Below are 24685 nucleotides of genomic sequence, written 5' to 3'. Positions count from 1 at the left end.
TAATAAACGATAGGAGGAAAAGTGGTGGCTCGGAACGTTTGATTGTCCGCACTTGCTGACTCATTGCCTGCCACGTCCGTGTAGGGGTTGGCGCTGCGTCTACGATCTCAAACGCACCCTAGCAATATTCAACGTTTGGTCCAACCGTAAACGATCGCGTGGAAGAGTATGTTCAGATGCGAGTGCAACTCTAGCGGTTTCACTATTGGGTTTGAGCTGCGTTGATCTAAGTTACGAGACTCCAGGTGAGCCGCACCGCATGGAGTCATACCAGAACTATGGGAACTTATTTCGAAGGAGCTCTGTAGTAGCACGCTCGCGTTCACGCGATCATTCTAGAAGTTGTTGCGGGTGCCGATGGTGGTGCAACGAACACGACAGGATCTGAAGCATTTGCGAGCGTCAGACGGATTAGATGATCCATCGAGCTAGCAGCCATCCACGATGCCACGTGAAGGTGTGTATCCTTAGGTAATAGTGTACATGAGGGTGCGGTATCTGCCACTGCCAAACTTCGGCGACCTTTCAAGTTGTTGTCGGGCTGGCGCGTCATCGCAGTCTTTGCCCGATGCCACCAATAGATATACTACCTTAGGTTCCCCAAACGAGACTATTGTGGTCTGGCTCAGCGCTCCGGTGCGCTATGTCCATGTCTCGAGTGGGAGGCATTGCGTAGCTGGCTTATTTAAGCGTGGTAGGATTAAACGTCGCTAGCCTCAACTCTGCAGCAAGGCATGTTCCGCTCTCAACTTTTCATGCTTCGACTGAGACCCCTGAGAAGACCACCTGCAGTCATGGCGAGATATGTACAGCAGGAGCAGCAAGCAGGCAGGTACCATTCGAGGTAGCTCATGCGAGACGACAACTCTCGATCTACAAAGGCTGCACTCTTTTCATTACCTCTAGAGTAGTTGATCCAACTTTTCGGTCATAGAAGCCCGCATCAGGGCTTGGCTCATCTCTGATCATTCGACGCAAGAGCAGTGGAACTCCCTCCCCGGGGTTTGTAAGGTCTGCTCGGATCTAATCAGTCTTTCGGGCACCTCGCAGTCTTGAGAGTGTACGCCTCAACTTGACACGGATCCCTGCAAGCTCGACAACAGACGTATCGGTTTAGTCAACGGTTCGATGGTTTGATCCACTGCCATGCGTTTCCCTGGATCACGCTACGATCTTCCTTCGTCATCCTCAAGCCCATCACTCATTCAGTCCGACCAGGTTTGCCGTGAAATTCATCAACGATCATTACTATCGGAGGCCGACTACCCGCGGCCTCACACCGCACTGCACCCCGCTGTCAGCATTATTGCCCTGAGCCGTGCCGAACCTGTGTTGCCCGCCAGGGCCTCCGAGGGTTCAACATGCGCAACGCGCTGCAGCGATCCCAACTAACTCCGCTACCATTGTGCGAGCAATCACATTCCTTGAGAGGGTGATCTGGCTCGCTAGGCTGAGATCGACATGGGGTTCTACTTATGACGAACCTTGACTGCCTATGTACTGGGTACATGATCCTCCTGCGGCACCGCACACTTCATTGCTCTTCTGACTGATCAGACAAGAAAGTAGATGTCGTCCTACCAACATGCTATCTTCCGAATCACAGCACCGTCAACAGCCTCATCCGCTCTGGCGATCCGATTCTGCACAGCCTGAGGTCCTTGATAGGTGCCCAGCGGCGTATTTAGCCCGAAAGAGCAGGCTGGAACTGGGGCTCGAGACAGGCTATGGAGCATGACAGAGATACTTCAACAGATCAACCAGGTGGCGATTCTGGTGAAAGAAATGCCCCTCGGGCAGCTAGACCTCGACTGCCGTCGCCTCCCAGCCATAGCAACACCTCGCGCTCGAGCTATGGATACTCGCAACAGCACGAGATATACGCAGGCGCAGAGGCCGTGGCAACCAGGAGATATTCTGTAGACTCACGTCGAGACTACTCGGAAGGAAATCTACCGTCATGGACGCCAGGGTCGCCGACCAGAGTCGTAGACATTGGTGAGCGACCAGGAAAGAGACTGAAGCTCGATTCTATACCGCCGGAGTCCGTATTCCAGCCGCTGGTCGCAGCCTCTTCTGTAGGTCACAGGCACTGTTCCCACGGGGCATTTGCTGACCTAGTCTGCTACCCAGGCATTACCACCTAGCAAATTCGACGACAATGCTCCACGAAGCGTCAACGCCTATACAGGCATTCAGTCCACTCAGTTGGAACCTAGCTCAGCCACAATTCGACAGTGCGAGGAATGCTTGCAAAGCGCAGATGATCTGGGCCATCTTGTGCGGAGCATCCTGGAGTTGTCCGAGATGTTAATCAGTAATACCGGAGTATCAGACACTGGTACTCTCTCCGGTAGTGAAGTAAGCCCCCGGCACAATTACTTCCATGGCAGCTGGGACAGTTTGCTGACAACAAATAAACAGCGAAGAGCGTCCGAGGTGACTAAGCACGGTACCAAGTACAGTATCTCATGGGCAGCTATTGAGGCTCGGAGGCTAGTCACTTTAATGCGAGATGCTTCATCCGCCACCGCCCCTCCGGGAATCTTACTGCCTCCTCTCGGAAGTGCCTTGTCGGCCAAACTACGCCATGATCGACGGCCACTCGCCACCTCATCCCATGGGTCCCACCCACCTAGTGTCACACCCGATACTGCTGATATCGACAATGCATCTCGCCGACCGTCCATCTCACACGACCAATTTCACACTCAGCCTTATGCCATACTGCCTCCGATTATTCCGCCGGACGATATGAAGCGACAACGTTATCAGGACCAGGCTCTGACGGGCTCGTCGACCTCACCACACCCATCATCTGGCAGCTCACTATACGGTCCCAGCTATTCACCATCACAAACGCAAGGTCCAGGTAGAGCCCTTCCTTCTCCGCCAGGAACATATATGCCTCCAAGCACGCTGACGATGTCCGCAACACCCTCAACAGCTCACGCTGCCCATCTACAAGATCTCCAACATCAAATATCAACCAAGACCTTGGCACTACAAACTCTGCAGCGAGAGCACGATCAGCTACTATCTGCCTTCTCAAGGTCGCAAATAAGATGTAGCACTCTGGACAAGAAGTCGCAAGTATCGGACCATGAAATCAACAATCTCACTGAGGAGAAAATTCGATTACAACAGCAAGTTGAAACTCTGGAAAGTCAGATTGAAGACCTCACACAAGCCCGGGACCTTTTCCAGAAGCAATCTTCTGCGGAAGGGGCACAATGGCGACAAATGATGGCGATGTCCTCACAATTGCAGAGCAAAGGTGCCGAGGAGGCGCGACTCCACAAGCAGGAAAGAGAAGAGTGGCAACGGCAACGAGACGAATTCGAGAAACGTATTCGAGAGATCGAGAACTCGAGACCCACTACCATGACAGGCACTTCGACATCGTTACCGCCTCTCGAGATCGAGCTTGAGGTTGAGGACCACGTATTGGAGTCAACCTCAATGGATGTGCTTCGCAACGAAATTCGAGGCCTGCGTCGCCGGTGCCTCGAATTGGAAGGCATCCTGAACGATATCACTGGCGAGACAAGTTCCCTGAATGCGGCCATGCGGGCGATGGCCAACATTCAGGCGCGTATCGCAGGTCGGGTCAGACATGTCTCTGGACAAGGCGAACGGGATCGGGATGGCTGAACACCACTTTCGGCAGTCATCGGAGACACTATGCTCATATTCGAAACAACGATATCCACAAACAGCCTTCTCGGTGATCCGGCTGCAGCGTATGTCAAATCTTTGACATCCCAGAGCTGCAATGGACGGCTGCATTGCCCTGAGGCGCGCCGCTCAAGCGACAACATTTTCTGCAGTCGCACTGGCCGACGCTATCGATGTCGTCCGACGATCGTCGTCGTGGCGAGCTAATGCACCAGTACCACTACCTATACAGTTCTCGCGCTTACTATTTGCCGCAAGCTAGCCAAATATGGTGGCCCAAGATCCTTTTTAGATTCGCCATGTGTATACTAAGGATTCATGAGCAGCCTTGCTTATGAGCACCTGCAGGGGTGGAGATTCGGGAAGCTGTCTTGCAGCCAAAGCTCTTCAGGTTTACAAATACAAGGCCACGCATTGACGACGTCACTTCAATCCTCATCTGCCGCTTCCACTGAGGAAATGCTGCCGACATGGCAATCCATGAAAAGCCGCATCTAGGTCAGGGTCGAAATTACCGCATTGTCCAAAATTCATATACCTGGAATGGTTGGAGTCTGGCGATTGAACGAATCCAATTGGTCCTTTGCTTCAGCATTAGGTAATCAGTCCTGAGCGGGACCTTGTGCTGTATCCGTGCCGGAATGGTTTACACCCCTTCCGGACGTACACATGGCGCAGCACGTACCCGGTGAAGGGTATTCTGCTGATGCGAGAGTGTTCAATCAACGCTACGTCGTCACGGTCGCCATATCGCGCTTGTCTGGGCGAATAGTGAGGTGATAAACATGGTCGAACGCAGATCATTGCTACATTATTTCTGCGTAAGGACGTCTCCGGCACTACCGAACTACCTGCACTCGGAACATGATGGGTCCCTCCCAGACTGCTCATGTCCTGGAGAATCGATCTCACAGGATGTACGATCATGACTTATCTGAGTGGCAAAGACGAGGGCAGAGTCCCGAACCCTGGTATGTCTGCACGTGACCTGAGTTGCTTGGTGGAGAATACTCGTCCGAGAGGAGACGCTTTTCATTATATCTGCGTGCATATGGTGGCGAGGTTGGAAAGGAGCACGCGACTGGGCATCATTGAAGGAGGACTTTAGTGCTTTCTGCTTTAGGCTAACGCTTCACACCATACGGACGTGTTTGCTTAAGTCCATGGAATATGCAAGTGTCGAAGGCAACTTGAACGCAAGCAAGGCAGACGACCGTAATCGGCAAGGCAACTCATAGCCGATCAGACGAGGATGCGGAAGGTACTGTGGAGAGACCATACCCTAGCTGGCTGATCACGAAAACGTGAGACTTGTCGGCAAGCGGATCTTGCGGTCAAAGCGGCCAGGATTGGTGCGCTCGCCCCAGTCCTGGAGTTATGGGAAGAGCTGTATCCGAGCGATAGCAGAGTGCCATTGTACGAAGTTGAGAGGCTTCCTGTTACGTTGTGGCGAGCGAATCAACCCTTGTTGCTTCGCAACCTTGTATTGGGCGCACAATGAATCCTCATCTGTAGCAGCAAGAACATCATACCTTACATCCAGCAATCGTCGATCCGGGTAGATGACGGAAGCCATCTTTGGCAGTGCTATGCGGTGAGTCGTCTGGGAAGCAGCCCATGTAGGTTTGCGTGATCGTGTGTCCGGTGATTGAATCAATACATCGAAACCCATGGGTGATATCGGCTGCTGATCATAGCGAGCGAATTATCTCAAATAGTAATCCAAGCTGATCAGGTTTAGCATGCCTTCGTATAGAATTGCCACACGTGGAGGCGAGAATAGCGAGCAGGCCAGTCAGGGAGCTTGGGAGGCCACGTCGTACACAGAAAGTGTACCTTACCTTAGTTGACGCTCGTCCTTGGGCAGTGTGTGGTGTTTTAGATGTTGATGACTCTCAAGGGGTCTTGCTTACGTTGATGGCTTAAGGTTTTGGTTGGCTTCGAAAAAAGGCAGCGTCATCCTTGGTACCCATGCCTTGAAGTTCTCCGACATCCGACTCCTTCCTGGGCTCTGCAAGGGGTTGTTTGCGGTGGCATATACAACGTGATGGTCGGTGAGGTCACATTGCTCGAGATAAGTCGCAAGAAACTTGCCTTGCAGAGTGATGCAACGGAGTGCACTCGAAAGACGCCTTGGTGGCACATGCCGAAAGTCCTTTGCCAAGCTTCGCTGGCGTGGCACTGGTGTCATAGGGCGATGACTGATCATCGCCAACGCAGGTGGCGGTCTGCGTCGATGCTGAAGATGCAGTCATGATGCGGGGCACCTTCCGGATACGCAGGGGAGTCATGTTGTGATTGCCAGTGCAGCTCGCCTGACGGGATAGTGCAGGGACGAACTATTTCGTGTCTGGAAGTCGCAGACGGGCCCTTCTTGTTATGCTCGCTCGACTCTCCTACGCGCGGAAGACAGGCGCGCATAAGGGGTGGAGGCTAAAGCGTCGCGCATCGCTCAGTAGTGTACATTGGGCTCGGAAGACCTGATCGCTGTATACAAAGTCACTCCGGCGAAAGGCTCTTGGTATCACCGGGTGATGTATTGTGCTCAGGTCACTGAACTTGTCCACGCACCTCGACCCAGTGGGGACATCGTCGAATGGTGACCTTCCCGCGAATTTGTGTATGCCAGGGACGGTAAAGACGACGGGTTCTACTGAGGAGGCAGAAAGGCGATGAGACCCACGACGTGTTGGGCGCAGATGAGCTCAAAATATCCGTAGTGAGGCGCGTGTGAAGCATATCATCCGGTCTCGTCAAAGACTTGTCATCCGGTCTTATGAAAGTCTTACTTGTTATCCGGTCTGCCCAGCATATGCTACATGGTGCAAAGAGAGTTGACCGGTCTGATACATGGCCTTGTACCTTCCATAAGTAGCGGAACTAGGAAGTGGCTTCTGGGTACCAATGCATACACGCCCCGCTGAATGAAACCTGCTGGACATCCCGGCGCTATCATATCTTGCGTGACCTTGCCTTTACATTACGGATCCCCAGAAGTTACAAGTTGTAGCAGGAGGACCGTTACAATTCAATGTACATGTGGTATAAATCTTGTCCAGTCGACTGTATCGTACAAGTCAGCTGGGACGCGCCGCAGTGACAGAAAAGCTTCCACCAACACGAATATTCGCGCGAAGAAGTAGAACATTGTGTGCGAGACTAAGAATGGAACCAGCTCGCCGCCGGGCGTGAAGCCTTCCTCACATCTGTCCTGCAACCACGAGTCAAGCTGCTTCAATTTGGCATTGTTCGGTATGCAAAAAGCATACTTAAGGATGTAGACGAGGTATCTCAATGTCTTCCACTCGGCACCAAAAACGATCTTCGCCAGCTTGGCTGCAGTTGGCTCTTTCTTCATGTTCTTCTGCATGTAGACCGAAAACATCAAGAATGACACGTGGAACCAGGTGACCATAATTGAGGATGCTCTCCAGAACCATCTCTCGATGGTCGTGTTGAAGTGAGCGTTCCATGCCAGAAAGTGTAAACAGCTGAAAGCCATGACGGCTGTAATGCACGGCAGAAGATAAGTCCACCAAGGTGTGTGAGCAAGAGGCAAGTCCGGATCATAGTTGAACGGGATCTGGAAGGGTTCGCTCTCAAGCGAAGGGACGATCTCATGATCAGAAGCAATCGGGACAACGACTGGTGACTCCATGTCATATGCTTCTTCCACCAGGCGCCGTAGGAAAACAATGCACAGACGACGTAGGCGACTGTCAATGCTTCGAGTGAGGAGATCGCCAGAGACTGTATGGCTCGTGCGACGTACTGCACCAGAAGCCATGTGACCTGGGCGCATGCAATACTCTTGAGGAGAAAGTCGGCCTTTCCTCGCTGAGTCACGTCTTGCTCCGAGATCCAAGGCAGATCGATCGGAGCAGGGACATCTGCGTGAGGCACAGTCTCCTTAATGGGCTCGATCTCGACCGTCTCGACCTCAGTCGTTGTAGCGTTCTCTGATTTCGACTGTGCTCCTGTCCTGTTCTTGAATGATGGGCGAAGCATCATAAGATTGCCCTTGCGTTGCCATTTGATGAAGTTTTCCGCCGAGATAGGCTTGTACTCGTCGTTGACATGAAACATGTAGCCGCCCATCACTACAAAGAAACTCTGACCAAGTCCCCAATTTTTGTATCCGAGATCGTGCATAGATGATCGAACGAGAAGGGCAGCTCTCAATTCAGTGAAGGCGAGAGTGGCCACATACTCTGGCGCCACAAGACCCGTGAGCATCCAGAACAGTTTATTGCCAAGTCGCCACCAGTAGGATTTCTTGATGGGCGGAACGTTGATATGCAGGGTGGTCCAGGTTGAGATGAAAACCACAGAAAGGCAGGACCAGATAACATCGCTTGTGCCCCGCGTGTTGGGCCCCTTCACCCACCCAACCAACGGCTCCACCATCACAGCCTGGGTCTGTGGCAAGTGTGAAAGGAGCCACCAGTGTCTGAGGTCTGATGGGGAGAAAGCAAGTCCTTCAGGTCACAACATGTTCACAAGTAGCCTTAGTCGAAGTCGTAAGAGGCGAGATATATAGCTACGGAATCTTTCAGCATACGGCAAAAGAACCGCTCAGCCTGATCTGTAAGAGCAAATGTACCCTGTCGCGGCTCAGCCAGATCGTCGAAGCACTTGCTGAACACCATCATGTGCATAGCTAGCGTGGCAAGTCGAGACCGGTGCCCAATTAAGTGATGTGGCTCCCGCGAATGTCGTGTCGAAGCGAGAGTATCTGCTTGGTTCAACCGACCACAAGTCGAAGAGACCTGGGCGGAAGAGAAGATGGCATTGTTGGGTTACCGCGACTTTCGCATGTCACCTACCTCTGTGACTACTTCCGAGTACATTATCATCCTCGGATTATTCGTGTGAGATGGCTGTGTAGGATCTGGCCAGATCTCAAGTCCGGTCTGCGCTTCAAAGCCCGTGTAGCACTTGCCGTATGGACGGCGCAGGGCATTCGCCCTGCGCCGTTGGTGGCCCCATTGAGGAGGTCTACCAGGTGGCCTTCGCTTGCATTGCCACGGTCGCCAAGCGAATAGCTCAGGACAGGCATGACTATGAGCGCACCTAGCGACTGAGACGACGACGCGGCTCATCTTACCCAGCAAATGAGACGACGACACAACTTATCTTGGGGCCGACTCCTGATCAGTGAAAGCGTAGGCGCAGGAGGTGCTGGACTACACACAAGTCGGGCGCTGTGTAGTTCAGGTTTAATGCACTGTTCATGTAGGTGCCTAGAACGTCGACGTGATTGGTGTGCAATCCATGATCACCCAGGTTAAGCGAGGTAACCATTCCGTAGCGGCAGAGCGATGCGGTTTGTCAGGCGTTGACCGGTGAGCTCTGTTGGGCTGTGCTCGACGCGCTTCGGCTCAACCATACGGCGCCAATGGTTTTGCGATATATTGAATTGTTGCACCTTCGTCTGGAAGTTGAGATGTTCCATGTTCGACTGAAATACCAACGTTACATAATCGAAAGCTTCGCGTGATGACGCAGATCCTCCGAGATTGGGACGCGCGCCAAGAGATCAACTCAAAGTTGTACGAGGCTCGATTGCCCGTTCTCATTATCGTGGTTCTCTATCTCACATATCGGGCGGCTGGGTGGCTATACAGAGGGTACTTGGTGCGCATTCGCTACCACGAAATTGTCTCCCTACCACGAAATCCAATTTGGGGCAACCTTGTCAACTGCGGCCCAAGGTTGAGTCCCCTGCTAAAACAGCATCCCGATTACGGTCTCGAGCAGATATGGCAGGAGTTGGGCAGCCCAGGTTGCTTCCTGCTCGACTTTGCACCTATCTTCCATGGCATCCTGATCGTAGCAGAGCCACAATACATCGAACCACTGGTTCAGCCCACGGAGGACTTCAAGTACTCTCTCCCCAAGAGTGATACATATGAGGCTCTGAAACCACTCATTGGATATGAGGGAATGATCACGAAGGAAGGAGCGGACTGGAAGGCACTGCGCAAGCGCTTCAACCCTGGCTTCCAGCCCAGACATATTCACTCACTGTCTGGCTCAGTGGTCTCAAAGACTGGAATATTTGTGGAGCGCCTTCGGGCGGCCGCTGAAAGGGGCACCACCTTCAAGTTGGCCGAATACGCCAAAGACCTCACGACCGACATCATCACTGAGTTGACTATCGCGCGAGATCTCCATGCTCAGAGTACTCCTGAAGGTCATGGGGAAAAGTCTCGCACTGGGCTACTTACAGCCAGTCGACGTCTCAGCGAATTAATCTACTCTGTGGGCCAAGGAGTTGGCCTTTATATGATCGACCCAGTCCGAGCTGCTAAGGAGTACTACTACAAAACTGTGCTAGACCGCAAACTCACAGCATTGGTGACTGAGCAGGGTGAGTACCATAGCAGGCTTGCATCGGGAATTGAGCCATAACATGAACATTGGCTTGAGGAAGAGCACAAAGGCCTCCCGAGACATGATGACCAACCCTTACCCTGCCATTTTCCTGTTCATGATCATTTCCCGAGACAAAGCTAATTCATTCCTTCCACAACAGCCAAGTCTCCGACTACTGACACCGACTCGTTGTCGATCACCGAGCTCGCTATTGCAGATCTGCCGCTGAGCAAAGAGCTTATACGCAGCTGTGTTGATCAGATTAAGTCGTTCCTTTTTGCCGGGCAAGACACGACCGCTACACTCATTCAATGGATGTATTACCATATGAGCAAAGCTAGATATGATGCAGATCATGCGATTATCCTGTCGAAGCTAAGGCAGGAACATGACGAGGTCTTCGGCCCAGATCCATTCTCAGCACAACAGGTGCTTTCTCAGCAGGACACAGAGAACTCGGAATCGATCTTGACCTCAAAACTTCCGTACACAACGGCTTTCATCAAAGAGACCCTCCGTCTGCATCCACCCGCGGCCACCACACGCAGAATTCCTGATGACGCGATCGGCGTGACAATCCCTCTGCCGGAGTCTGTCTGCATCGCAGGCTTAAGGGTCTACCCCTCGCAGCACTTGATTCACCGCAATCCCAAAATTTGGGGTGCAGATGCTCATCAATTTAAGCCCGATCGTTGGCTGGATGACACGTATGTTGCTGCTTTACCTGCAGGTGCGTATCGGCCATTCGAACGTGGACCGCGCAACTGTATCGGGCAGGAGCTTGCAATGCTGGAAGGCAGGGTCGCTCTCGTGTGTGCGGCTCGCGGATTCGTGTTCGAGAAGGTTGGCTTGACGGGACAAGATGTCAACAAAAGAGGCGAGCGGGAACGTGAAGTGTGGAGCTCACACGCTGTCACGAGTGTGCCAGTCGATGGGATGGTGATGCGTGTCAGTCTGAGGGAGTCCGAACACATTTGAACGACGAAGAAGGAAGTGAAGGGGTTGGCATCTCATATGGTCTTTGTATTCTTCAGCGGAACTGAAGGAAGTCCTGACCAGTCTCAGCACACCCGGAACATAAGTATGCTACAGGCGCCTAGATAGACAGCCTTGAGACCATGCCTGGCGCTTGTCTTCTTGACCAAATAGGCGCTCTGCTGGTGACTTGAAAGGCGCAAGTACCTAGGTATATACCGTCGACCCTTACATTACCATACCGTATGCAATACACCGATGTCAACCTCCAGCTTACTGCGGTCGGTGCGCGGCGCGATCTTGGGGAAGTGGCTAAGATGATGCGGAGACGAGACAACGAAGTCGCAACTTCATATATACCACTGCACGCAAGATATTGCACCTTGCACTTTGCACCTGTGAACAAATCGTGCAGTCGTATCGCTGGCTCCATCAACGAAGACAAAATCGGCCGTTGCAACCCCGTGAAGCCTGTCATCTCAGATGCTTCCGTCGACGATATTTAATGCGAACCTCCCAGCGAGCCCGAAGTGAACCTTTTACAAATCTCTGCTGTTAGAAGCCGGTGATTGACGGTCCTTTCAGACTCGGACTCGATGAAAGATCCTACATGATCCGGCCGTGATGGGAAACACATTCGATCACCTGCTACTCCGTCCACGTCTGGGCTATCCCGCTCGGGCAAGTCAATCAGAAGGCTGTACGGCCATACACATTGGGCGGAAGACCTCGACATTGTCAATGAGCTTGGTGGGCACAGCGGCTGCGTGAATGCGCTAAGCTGGTCGTCAAGCGGTGCTCTACTAGCCTCTGGCTCTGATGACACGTATTTGAACATCTGGGGCTACAACCCTTCCGACATAGCCAGACCCTTCACTCTGAACACGAGCGTCAGCACTGGTCATCATGCAAACATCTTCTCGGTCAAGTTCATGCCGCACAGCGGCGACAGGACGGTCGTGACATGTGCAGGGGACTCGGAGGTGCGCGTCTTCGACCTTGAGTATTCAGCATCCAGCCAGAACGATGGTAATGACAACGGTCTCACATCCAGTACTAGGAGCAGGAGATTTCACGACTTCTTCCCCAATGCAAAGTGGCTCAACGAATCCAATACTAACTCAAGGGTCTATCGAAGTCATGCAGACAGAGCAAAGCGAGTCGTCACAGAAAGCTCGCCGCATCTCTTCTTGACATGTTCCGAAGATGGTGAGGTACGGCAGTGGGATCTCCGGATGCCATCGTCTGCATACCCACCACCTCGAAACGCAAGAGGGTGGTCACGATACCATAGACCACCCGTACAGGGCGTCGATCATGTTCCGCCCCCGTTAATATCTTACAAGAACTACAACCTCGATCTGAACAGCATTTCGTGCGCGGCTACACAGCCGCATTACATAGCGCTGGGCGGCGCGCATCTCCACTGCTTCCTGCATGACCGTCGCATGGTAGGTCGAAGCCTGGCTGATGAGGCTGGCAATCCTGCAGGTAAGACCCCGGAGCTCGGCACAGCAGATGACGAAGCCATGGGCGAGGCTACTCGATGCGTGAAGCGATTTGCCCCTAACGAGAAACGGCGGATGGGCACACACGATAATGGACATATTACGGCCTGCAAAATTAGCGATGCTCATCCTAATGAGATGGTTGCCTCGTGGTCAGGAGATTACATTTACAGCTTTGACCTGGTGCGAAGTCCAGATGCTCGGGACGCTGATACACAGAAGGATCAGTCCTTCCAGGCGAATCGGCTGAAGAATCGTCAAGATCGCAAACGAAAACGAAAAACTGCCACGGAGTCTTCTAATAGTGTGACCGGTAATGGTGCACCTCCGAGAGCATTGCGCAGGGTGTCAGATCATCAAGCAGAAACCGGGGCTACGGCGATGCGGGTACGATATGACGACGGCGAGACTGAGGACATCTCTGTCGACCAAGTGAGTACTTCATCGGGTGTTGACACAAACCTTCCCGCAAGAAATTTGCTAGGAGAAAATCAACGACTTGCTGAGAGTCTCGCTCGAGGCGTGGTACAGCTGAGGAAAGACTTGTTCGAGTTCTCGACAGTCTTGACCGATGAGGCCACGGCTTTGATGGAGACTACAAGTGATCTGACCCCACACACAGCCAAGTTCACCTCAACGTTGGGACAGTGCTGCAGCTTGTTGTCACAGATGGACGATGTAATTCGCGAGTGGTCCTATCCGGTGGATCCGTCAGAGGACGATGTCGCCGAGCAGAACACCCTGAGGCGTTATCGACAGGCGACCTGGCGCTTCGTGCAGGCGGCTGGATGTCTGAGCCGGGTGTTGGGCGGCAAATTGCAGACGCTCAGTAACGCGCCAGACCCGAGACTGAGTAACTTCTCGGCCATTCGACCGGCAGTGCACGAGGGCAAATCTGTCAGCAAGGAGACAAGCTTCTGCTACGATTTCTTGAAAGCGATACTATGTTGGATCGAAGGGGGGAAAGTAGCCGTATTCGAAGGCTTCGTGCGGCCGAGCGCTGTGCCACTAGATAATCCGCGCTTTCCACTAAAGGCCGATGATGCGACAGGCGACTGGACAGGTAAGCTCGAAGCATACCTCTTGGCCTTGGCAACCGAGTCGTTGCCAGTGATCGATCTGGATACCAATAGGTTCGAGACAGACGAGAGAAGACATGTGTTCCCTACGCAGACAGCAGCGCTCAAAGCATTCTGTCGGGCGCTTTTGAGCATTGAACTCCGAGCAAATCACGGACAGTCTAATTTTTCAACAGCGGACCCAAAGGTGCGTGTCATGGATAGGGGTGCCGCTGCACGGTTCTGGGGTCTACGAGTCGGCAGATCCTTGCTTATGCAGGCTGCTGAGGGGGTGAACTACGATCTCGTGCTGCGAGCGTTTGGAGGTGTTCGCATCAGGCATCACATTGACGATTCTGCATTGGCGCTGGGAGAGGTTGACACAAGTGAGACCGAGCGGATAGTTGAGCAGATCGACATCCTGCAAGATCGCTCGGTCACTGAATCTACAGACCGGCCAACGACCCCAGACACCGCAACAGACAGTCGTTTGGTCGACGAGGACACCACCGGCCTCGACGAAACGACGAATGACGGGAACGAGCAAGATGCCTCCTCTGACGAAGCCGACTCCGACTCCGAAGATGAGCAGCCACAAACTTTCTACAGACACCGGGCTGCATTCGGCCGCTCACGAGAACGCGCAGGAGTGAATATCGACGTTCCCTATTCGTCTCATACCCGCATCTACCGCGGCCACTGCAATACAAGAACCGTCAAAGATGTGAACTTCTATGGCCTGGACGACGAGTACGTGGTCAGCGGATCCGATGATGGCCACTTCTTCATATGGGATCGAAAGACTCAGCGGATTGTAAATATCCTGCAAGGCGATGGCGAGGTTGTGAACGTTGTCCAGGGCCACCCATATGAGCCGATGATTGCTTGCAGTGGCATCGACAGCACAATCAAGATCTTCGGCTCTGGCGGTGAGAGCAGGGAACGTGACCGCGCTTCCCGAGGTATCGATGTTGCCAACCCTGGCGGATCCCTTCACAGCTCACTAAGATTCGGCACAAGGACTCGCCGAGATCCTGAAGCAGATGATGACGCAACGACTACTCGACAACAATCAGTGGATGAGGCTGAGCCGCTGAATGAAGACGAGTCGAAGGCTGCAGGCAAAGGCCTACGTTCCCGAAGAGCAATGAAGGATCAGTATCGTATCATTAGCGCGAATGACGACGAGCGTAGGTCTGGAGTGGGCGATGCTTTTGTCACGGTAAGCGACTATGAAAATCTGATTGTTCGCGCATGGCTTCGTGGTCAGCTACGAGGTGCCCGAGCCCGGCTGCAACGCGTCTGATATGCCTGACGGACCTGTATCTCATCTGCTCTGCTGTCTGGTACGTGCGGTCTGGGAGGTTGTATGCACAAGAACACTTGCTAACATGATGCCTGTGGCAGGAAGGTATGCTTGCTCGACTCGCAGCTGCTCTGCAGCGTGGACAGCTACAAGGCATCAACGGTGCTCAACTTGGCGCGGCTCTGGGTGGCGCAGGTGTTGTGGTGAACAACGAGGACTGTTCGGTAAGTATCACCCTCGAGAGGGCTCCAAATGCCTTGTGTAGCGAGACATCAACTGATGAGTGTTCAGGTGATGTGAGCATTCGTCCACAACGTTGCGACCGGAGCCAACACTATGTACATACAATGGTTCTCTCGTGCCTTATAGGCTTCTAGTGCCGCCGTCAGCTCCTGTATATAACAGTACTCGACTGCTGCCTCACGCAGGTGCTTTTTGTGTTGTGGTTGACCTGTCCCACCTGCCCATTTTCGGCTACATGAAGTTGCCCGACAACTGGTTTGCTGCAGCGGAAAAGTTTTTGTCCGCCCCTCGCTTGCTCCTTCCTCTACTTCGGCTTTTCCTCTTCGCGCGTCGAACCCCAGGAACCTGGGGTAACACCACTGGTCCTTTTGGCGCGTGAAATCAGGGCTCTCATGCGTATCCTGCCGACCTGCATTGCCAGAAGACTTACCGGGAGGCTGCCCGCAGGGCCTGTCGGCATGGCGCACGCAGATATATGCTTGCCATCTGCCTCGATCATGCTGAGGATATTCGTGAGCACGACCTGGCCTACTAGATCTATCACCCCTGAGATCTTCTCCACATTCGGCAAGCATTGACCCAGCTCTGACCCGTTGGTACGCTTAGGAAGATGGCGGGGTCGAATGGCAACCTCTACCTGGCCGCAGCCGTGGCGTGTATGACCGCAAGCCTCCTTGGCTACAGCGTCGGTTTCATCGGAGGCATTCTGGTACTGCCGAGTTTCATGCATCACTTTGGCCTCGACCGGCTCAGCTCCAATGACCTTGCAGTGGCGCAAGCTGCAACAGTGACAAGCTGGCTCGTTGGCACGCTGGTGGGCGTTGCTGCTGCAATGCCGATCTACACCAAAATGGGAAGGAAGCCGTGCTTACTGTTCTGCTCTGTCCTGTACATACTCGGAGCCTCACTTCAGATCAGTGGTGTGGGAGGCATTGCAGTATTTGATGTTGGGCGACTGCTCAACGGTGTCGGGGTGGGCGCTGGGACTTTAGTCAGTCCGCTGTAGTATGTTCATCCAACCTATCAAACCTTTATCAGACTAACCTACTCCCAGCATTGCCGAGATCTCGACGCCTGATACGCGAGGCATGCTGATGTCTGGCTATCAAGTCGGGGTACAGCTGTCGGCGCTGGTTGGATTCTGGGGTGCTTACGTCTCACACAAGGCCTTCCCCGATACTTCTGTCCAGCAATATCTTGTACCAGTTGCCCTACAACTGATCCCTGGAGTACTACTTATTCTCGGTACACTATACATTGTTGAGGTGCCTCGGTTCCTGGCCGAAGAATCACAGTACGAGACGCTCAATCGGTCGATCTGCTGGCTTCGTGGACTGCAGGAATCGTCACCAGAAGTCCTGTCCGAGGTCGAATCGATCAAGCGATCTGTCGCCTCTGTCGAGCATGCGCAATCACTTCACAAGGAGTCCTTTGTGGCGCAACTCACATCGAACCCCAGTCTGCGCCGACGCTACTTGTGGGCATAAGTCTGATGATCGCACAGAATATGGCTGGCCTCAATGTGATTAATTACTACGCACCTTCAATATTTCGGTCCGCTGGCTTCACGTCGGTCAATTCGATGCTGTTCCTGACAGGTCTGTTTGGCCTGGTGAAGCTGGTTGCTGCTGCGGCCTTCATGGCGATCTTTGTACGGATTAAGGGCAATCGTTTCTGGCTGAATCTTGGCTCAGCAGTCTGTGCAACCAGCATGTTCGTCCTGGCGCTGTGTATCTGGAGCACGGGGACATCCAGCGCTGAAGGGCGCGGAAACCTCAGCGTCCAAGGAGTTGTGTCTGTGCTGTGTGTATACATTTTCTCGTTCTTCTTCGGAGTAAGTCTTGGGCCCATCAGCTGGAATGTTTGTGGCGAGATATTCCCATCTCGGCTATCGGCAAAGTGCTGTACGATCACAACGTTCACGCAATGGCTGTTCCAGATCGTGATCGCAAGTGTGACACCAAGGTTGATTGCAAGTATTGGCTGGGGCACTTACGTCGTTTATGGCACCTGCTGTACTGTCAGTCTCGGATGGTGCTGGGCCGCCGTCCCAGAGACGAGGGGTGTTGCGTTGGGAAGGGAGATGGACCAGTTATTTGAGAAGCAGGAGGAGATGGTACCATCCGATACCAGCGAAGTCTATCAGGTGGAGGAGGAAGCCATGGTCGAGGTCAATGAGACAAGTCCTCTCATGTTCTCGGACCAAAGAAGGCGCAGGAGAAGCAGTGTCGCCCTGATCGTCTAGGGGCCATGGTTGAACTAGAGGTGCAGATTGTTGATGAAGACCATTTCGCAATATATGACAGGCACTTAATTGCGGTCCCGCCACGCAGATGCTGATCGCTTTGGGTTGTTTGAAAGAGATACGTAGCTGACCGAAGATCCCGCCGACGAGCGCAGTGCTCCACCACTGGTAAGGCTGAGTTCTTCTCAAGCGACGACTAGTTTCTTCAAGCTTCTATATAGTCGTACTACAAACATTCGTGCATGCACTCACCCGCGAAGCAGTCAAGTCCTCTTCGCGACCGCCACCTTCAAGAACATGGTGTCACAATGGAGGCGTCGCACATGAGCACGAGGCCAGTGTGTGCGACGAGTCGTGCAAGCAGAGCGGCGGGAGCACATACGATCGTCGCCCTAAGCTGCTTCTTTGCCTTAAGTTGCGAAACATACGAAAGATGGAACTGATGTTAGCGACTAATTCCAGCCTGATGGCCAGCTTGACCAAACGTGACGTTTGCCTGACATCGAAGCGCATTCCGCTTGGCAGGTGACACAAGGTCGACCACCCCCGCCTTGCAGCCAACCACCACATCCAACGCTGAAAGGCTTCTGCTGCGAGTCCGATCCAAATTGGCGGCATCTGATGCGTTCAGAGCGAGGCTTCGAGGAAAGCAGGTGACAGTGGTACTTGCCGATACCACTTGACAACACTTACGTACCTAGGTATCTCCTTAGAAACACGCCAAGGCTCACATGGAAGGCCCCGTGGGAAGTTGCGACCACTTCAAGAACAACCACGTCAATCCCAATCGAGGTACGACAACAGGATACTGTGTCAGGATGCGCTGCACCCCTCTCGCAGCACAACTGGCCTCACTGCGAGGCACTTCAATACAATGCGGGGCCAGCGACGCAGCCGTAAGTACATGTATTTCCCAACGTGCTCGCCTTGACCCCGTCAACCCCAACCGAACACCGCTGACGATTGTGGCAGACCGAACCATGAAGGTAATCTTTCTATTCTTAGGCGCCCTGCTGTTATATCATACGGCAGGAGCCGTCATCGATTACCATCGCGTCCCACCATATGAAGCTCCAACAACCTATACTGTACAGAAACCACCCCTCGACACTCCTTGGACGTATAGACTTGGCAGCAATCCATGGCCCGAGTATCCACGACCGCAATTACAACGGGAGCACTGGCAGAACCTCAATGGTATCTGGAAGTACAGGAATGCTACTGGCCCAAACGAACCACCTCCATGGAATCAGGACTTGCCTCACGAGGTCTTGGTCCCATCCTGCTTGGAAAGCGCGCTGTCAGGAGTCCAAGGCGAGTACACAATACACTCATGGTTCTCCACAAACTTTACCGTCCCCGAACTCTGGCGAGACGGAAGAGTACTGCTGAATTTTGGTGCGGTTGACTACGAGGCGGTCATTTATGTACGGTAGCCATTCGCGCCAGAATCAAACATTTCACTAACATTGGCAGATCAATGGCCAGCAAATAGCAATCAATCGAGGTGGATATGCGACGTTCACCATCGACGTCACCGACTATGTCTCCACCGGCGATGAGGTGAACTACATGCTCGTTTATGTGTATGATCCGACCGACAGCCAGATGCTGTCAACCCTATTGGCAAGCAAACACTGCGTATGTGATATTTCATGGCCGATTATTCAATTGTACTGATATGGCAGAAGATCCCAATCATTATTTCTACACTCCATGCAGCGGTATTTGGCAGAGCGTATGGATCGAAGCCGCCGCTACCGAGTATGTCACACGTCTCGATCTTAGCGGCGACATGAATGGCCAGGTCACCGTCAACGTTCATACGTTGAACAGCGTATCAGGCAATGCGGAGATCAGAATCCGTGACCGTGATCAGTCGGCGACAATCCTTGCCGCCAACCCGTTCAAGACCAATGGAGAATTCATCTTTACTACAGGGCAGGTTCCAAAGAGATGGTCGCCGGATTCGCCGGTCTTGTACGACGTTGAAATCATTGTTGGCGGTGAAACAATTCGCAGCTACATGGGCTTCCGAACTTATGAGAATCGAAACATCAACGGCGTCTATCGACCCATGCTGAATGGAGAATTCATTGTACGAAAGCCCCGTTCCGCAACATGGCATTCGCTAATGGTATTGTACAGTTCCCATTTGGGACACTCGATCAAGGATACTGGCCCGACGGTATCTATGTAGCGCCCAACCGAAAAGCAATGACATACGATCTGAACATGCTCAAAGCAGTCGGTTTCAACATGGTCCGCAAACACATTAAAGTCGAGCCGTCCTTGTTCTACACTGCTTGTGACGAGCTAGGCCTACTAGTCATCCAAGACATGCCTTCGCCTCGAACAGGCAATCGGATTGAGTATTCGAATTGCACGCGTCCACCGTACTTACCGAACGTCGACGAACAAGCCGACTTCGTCGATCAACTCGGCCGCATGGTAGATCAACTGAAGTCCCATCCAAGCATATTCGCATGGACGATCTACAACGAAGGCTGGGGCCAGCTCCTCACGCGACAGAACGGGCACTACCAGGAATTCGACCTGGTCGACCTCGTCAGATCTCGCGACCCTACACGACTCATCTCTGCTACCAGCGGCTGGACCGACCATGGAGCCGGCGACTTCAGCGATACCCACAGCTATGCATCCCCTAAGTGCGGAACGCCCTTCTACAAGATCCCCTCACCAGCATATGACCCTACCCGCATCGCATTCCAAGGCGAGTTCGGCGGCATCGGTCACAATCTGACCGACGCCCATCTCTGGAAAGTGCAAGATGCGATCGACACCATCAATCAGACATACGAAATCAATGCCGACCTCAACAGCTTCAATTACCGTGCCCGTCAGCTGCTGCGTGAGTTCCGTGAACAAGTCGAGCTGTTTGACTGCTCTGGTGGCGTGTGGACGCAGACCACGGATGTGGAGGGTGAGCTCAATGGCTTGTTGAGTTATGATCGTCGGGTGCTGAGAGTGGATCTGAATGTCTGGCGGACAGAGATACAGGCGTTGTATGATGCGGCGGCTGCTAGAGGGGCGATGAACTACTCTATCGGCGAGCCGGTCGAGCTGGAATTGAAGAATCACCTGTGAGCACAGCACCAAAGCTGACTCGAAGCGAGTTGGTCTGAGTGGATCGGCCACACACAGCAGGAACATGAGTTGGCTGATCCATGTGGGATCAGAGGAAGGACGGTGTGGACGCCTGGAGTTGTCGACACCGGTGTCGCCCAGCTGGAATGGCTCTGTCCGGAATTTTCTGGCTTGCCACACCATCAATACCAATGGAAAGGCTTGAGTGCTAATAGTCATGATTGCCATACCCTTACTAGTATTATTACATCGACCGTCTCGAAGGACTGGGCCCTACCCGAAGAGCTCAATAAGCGCACTTCAGAGCTGCTCAAGCAACCTGGCCCAACAAAGTTGTTTTCCTCACCAGTTCCATCACTATTCGTTGCGGGGAGACCTCCAGCAGTATCACCGCTGCGACCCACTATCCATACTAACTCTCGTCGACAGCGTCACCACACTGCTCTCCACGTCCACCGACTCAACATTACTATCCGTCCTCGCCAATCCCGGCTCCGAGTTCGTGCTCCTCGTATACCCCGTGAAGCCATCTACGATACTTATGTCCGAATCACCTGAGCCGCCTTGTTCAGAAGTGGAGTTGACAGAATCACTGTCCGCGCGCTGACGGCTACGGTAGCTCGGTGGTGGAAGGGAATAGGCGGGCAGTGATTCTGTCGAGGCCGCGAAGGCTGACGTGTCCACTGCTGCGGTTGCGGCGGTGACTCCTATTGCTGCTGCACCGTTTGTCCTGTTGGAGCGGGACAGCAGGTCGGCGATGAGTGTATACGCGCCTCTGAGGTTGTTGATCTGTGGGGCGATTGGAGATCCGTTCTCCGGATCGTCAGAAATGGGCAGAGTACTCGTTGCAACGACGACGCTGGCCTTTTCGTTCTTGCATTCATTCCACTCATCCTTCGCCGCCTTGACTGCATCGAGCCAACTGCCGACTCTGAATGGCCGCGACACCTGCTGCCAGCGCGTTCGAAATTTGTGCTTACATGCCGCCTTTCGGTAGAGAGCGCGATTGAGGCGTTCCTCTCGGCGAGCAGCGCGCTCGACGACACGGCGGGGGTCGCGGAAGCGGCGGATGCAGAGGAAGAGGGCGAGGGATAGCAGGAACAGTGAGATCAGGCACGCGGACGCGATGATGTAGGCGTATTTGAAACGGGTCTGGAAGGAGACTGTTGCTGTCCAGAGCGAGGCTGGGATACGGATCGTGTCACTGGCTGTCGAGGGCGTTGAGTCACTTGGGGGCGGTGCCGCAGGCGTAGAATTTTCGACCGAGACATCGAGTTCGTCGTGTTGCACGGTGGTGTCGGCTGAGGTGTTGATAAGAGTGGTCTGCTCCTGGGTGTGCTGGCTGACGACGCGCTCGACTTCGTCGGAGCAGTTCATGTGTGCGGTCTGGCTGAAGAAGGTGGCGTTAACGTGATTATGGTGCGAGAAGTGGGTTGCGAGGAGGTGAGCAAATGTCGGGATCTTCGTCATGACAGTCTTCAGGTAGCATCTGAAGGACACACAGTGCGAGAAGTCGGCTTTCCAGATCGACATTATTCGTGTCTGTGTCGCTCTGACCTCCTGCTCGATCTCGGCTGCGTGTGCCTGCAACAACTCAAGGCGTTGCAGCTCGCTGGTCAGGTCGCTCGGAGCGCTTTCTGTCGAGGTTGGTGTCGCAGATGGGGTGATGCTGACCGGTGAAGGAATAGGAGGGCCTATGTGCATGCTAGGTATCTTCTCGTCGTGCCATGGATTATGATGGTGAAAAGCCACATCCGGCTCTGGGGTTGTCCAACCAGATTTGGGTCCGACGTCGAGGAGGCCCGTGAAGTCGGCGGGCAACGGGTCCGCATCGTCGATATGACGAGTAATCTCTATCATCCGAACCCTCCTGATCTGGGGTTTATCACCGCTAGCTTGGCTGTAGGAGAGAGAAACACGAAGCATTACATCGTCCGCGACATGGAAGACGATGTCACTGAGCGTGACGCGACGGCCAAAGGCATCGTCCACGCATTGCCGTGTCAACAAGTAATCAACATTCTTAGCCGTGCCGTCCTCCTGTCGCGCCGGCAGACTCAACAGGTGCAGACGTTGTTGAAGCGTTTGTCCGTTGATTGAAAGCCCCTCATACTGGCATTCATCCTGTGCCTTCTCTACCTCAAAATTCAATGTCTGTACAACGTCAGCACATGATATGGTGGAAATAGTGACAAGCATACGTGCTTCACTCCTCCCAAGTCAAAAGCCAACGAAGCAGTCGCGCGGTCCTCATATCGGACACCAGGCGCTGTAGTAACGTCGAAACCCGAAGCCCAAGTCACACCAGCCCACAACAAGCCAAACAAAAGAGAAAAAGTCGCGGAGAAAACACAACGCATCACTCGATACAGAATGCTTAGCAACTCAAATTGTATGAATGATTCCAGCGAAGTGGCGAACGCATGGAGACCACGCGCTCACACACCACGACTCACGAGCACATGGTTCTCCGTGTGCCACGCGTTGATGTTGGAACAGAAACGACAAGAAAGAGACGTGGAAGACGAGAGATGAAATCAGGCATCCTCGAAACCTGAGGCAGCATGAGAGCTAAGGAAATTATGGGGCTGTGCTCGGGCGGTAGGGCTTGCCTTGGGGCCCGAATACGACACGCGCTGGGAACGGCGTGTCGTTCTACCGGTCTCTCCGAGTCTCTGTCTTGCTCGTACCGAGTAGCATCTAATGAACGATTCCCTGCACATTTGTAGGAGGTGATGTAGCGGTGATGCGAGTTGTCTGTGCGCTGAGACTGTAGATATGTGTAAGATCAGTTTCGCGATGCGCAGGACTTGAAGATTTCCATTGCAGATGATCACGTGATTGGCAACACGAAATGGCGTAGCGCTTTCGAGCAACACTGCTAAACTCTTTCCAGTACCCTCACTGACGTCCCTCCTACTATACCAATATTTCAAACCACAATTTTGACGGCATAGGTTCTTGACAGGATGGTATGCCTCCCTCTCTTTCTCCGAGCCATGCGACCCACTGACACAACCCGCATAGTTACCGTTGGGCCTGTTGAACGCGGCCCAAGGCCATCCCATGCTGGTCGAGCTCAAGAATGGCGAGACCCTGAACGGCCATCTGATCGCCTGCGACACGTGGATGAACCTGACGCTCAAGGAAGTCGTACAGACGAACTCGGAGGGAGATCGTTTCGTCAAGCTGGCGGAGGTTTACGTCAGAGGCAACAATGTAAGTGGTTTCTTCCCGGCTTTTGGGAGGACTTTGTCGCCTGGTAGGCAGGCGAGATGTGCGTGTCTCAAACTTAGACAACAGGAGCTGACGTACTCGGCGACGAACAGATCAAATATCTTCGAGTGCCAGATGAGGTAGTCGAAGCCGCAAAGGAGCAACAGCAGCAACAGCAGGGTCAGGGCCATAGGGGCGATCACAGAGGCGGCAGGGGTCAGGGTCATCGTGGAGATGGTGGTCGTGGAGATCGTGGGCGTGGCAGAGGTGGTGGTGGTCGAGGTGGAAGGGGACGAGGCGGTAGAGATCGTGGTTGAAGGATTTTGAATCTCAGAGGTTGCATTGGTGGAATATCGACGTCATCGTCTGCTCCGCTGGTTCGAGCAACCATGGCCCAAATCGCTACATGATGATGACAGCTGGTAGAGGGGTAGCCCTGTCTACGCTGGTGTGCTTACCTATGCTGGATGCCGGTCGACAAGCCTTCCCAGGGCAGACCGAGGTCCTTGGACACAGTTCACCTTATTCACGGAAGCATTGGGTGGAGCGCAAGTCCTTGCGCAGACCACGGCGGCAGCAATCGCGATCATCACTGCCAGAACCTCGCAATTGTCGGATTCGGCAAGGAAAGGCAGGGCTGCTGCATCTATCGATGGCACAGAGGCTTCCCTGCTGGTCGCACCTGCTTTGCACTGGCTGGACAGTCCACCGCTGTGATATCCATTCGGGCATTGGCGATAAATCAGAGCATTTTATTGCGTACAGACTCACAAGTTCACGTGAACGATTCCAAACCGTTAGATGCGGTCGGATTAGATTGCATGGTTGGAGTCAAAATCATTTATTATATTGTCGTGAACCGTCATTCCAGTATTGCGCGTAACAGGCCACCCAACTTTTGCGTACATCACCGGTCGCATGAGCAACGCCGTCGCTCTCATGCCTAGACCCAAGACTATGTACGTGCATA

The 24685-nt window shown here is 53.4% G+C and overlaps 6 protein-coding genes across 6 annotated transcripts; 4 read left to right on the top strand and 2 right to left on the bottom strand.

Annotated features, from left to right (window-relative positions):
• Positions 1-1727: 1727 nt before the first annotated feature.
• Positions 1728-3654, top strand: AB675_10538 (uncharacterized protein; the record flags this gene model as incomplete). The annotated part of the gene is made up of 3 exons (XM_018139316.1): positions 1728-2078; positions 2134-2361; positions 2425-3654. The coding sequence occupies 3 exons, from the start codon at positions 1728-1730 to the stop codon at positions 3652-3654; spliced, it is 1809 nt and encodes a 602-aa protein (XP_018000599.1).
• A 3052-nt stretch (positions 3655-6706) lies between these two features.
• AB675_10537 (uncharacterized protein) lies at positions 6707-8085 on the bottom strand (the record flags this gene model as incomplete). The annotated part of the gene is made up of 2 exons (XM_018139315.1): positions 6707-7330; positions 7384-8085. 2 exons carry the CDS (start codon positions 8083-8085, stop codon positions 6707-6709), a joined length of 1326 nt encoding a protein of 441 aa, XP_018000881.1.
• A 7671-nt stretch (positions 8086-15756) lies between these two features.
• Positions 15757-16633, top strand: AB675_10535 (putative quinate permease; the record flags this gene model as incomplete). Its single annotated transcript, XM_018139314.1, has 2 exons — positions 15757-16151; positions 16201-16633. The coding sequence occupies 2 exons, from the start codon at positions 15757-15759 to the stop codon at positions 16631-16633; spliced, it is 828 nt and encodes a 275-aa protein (XP_018000783.1).
• A 20-nt stretch (positions 16634-16653) lies between these two features.
• AB675_10534 (putative quinate permease) lies at positions 16654-17391 on the top strand (the record flags this gene model as incomplete). The annotated part of the gene is made up of 1 exon (XM_018139313.1): positions 16654-17391. One exon carries the CDS (start codon positions 16654-16656, stop codon positions 17389-17391), a length of 738 nt encoding a protein of 245 aa, XP_018000737.1.
• A 980-nt stretch (positions 17392-18371) lies between these two features.
• AB675_10533 (Beta-galactosidase) lies at positions 18372-20499 on the top strand (the record flags this gene model as incomplete). Its single annotated transcript, XM_018139312.1, has 5 exons — positions 18372-18818; positions 18868-18954; positions 18996-19032; positions 19080-19489; positions 19540-20499. 5 exons carry the CDS (start codon positions 18372-18374, stop codon positions 20497-20499), a joined length of 1941 nt encoding a protein of 646 aa, XP_018000696.1.
• Positions 20500-20886: 387 nt separating this feature from the next.
• AB675_10532 (uncharacterized protein) lies at positions 20887-22859 on the bottom strand (the record flags this gene model as incomplete). The annotated part of the gene is made up of 2 exons (XM_018139311.1): positions 20887-22653; positions 22701-22859. 2 exons carry the CDS (start codon positions 22857-22859, stop codon positions 20887-20889), a joined length of 1926 nt encoding a protein of 641 aa, XP_018000642.1.
• Between the last annotated feature and the right edge of the window lie 1826 nt (positions 22860-24685).

The sequence above is a fragment of the Cyphellophora attinorum genome (assembly GCF_001299255.1).
Source record: "Cyphellophora attinorum strain CBS 131958 chromosome Unknown Contig11, whole genome shotgun sequence".
In the NCBI taxonomy this organism is placed as follows: domain Eukaryota; kingdom Fungi; phylum Ascomycota; class Eurotiomycetes; order Chaetothyriales; family Cyphellophoraceae; genus Cyphellophora; species Cyphellophora attinorum.
The sequence above is the reverse complement of the archived record's forward strand: the minus strand, read 5'-3'. Positions and strand labels throughout refer to the sequence as shown.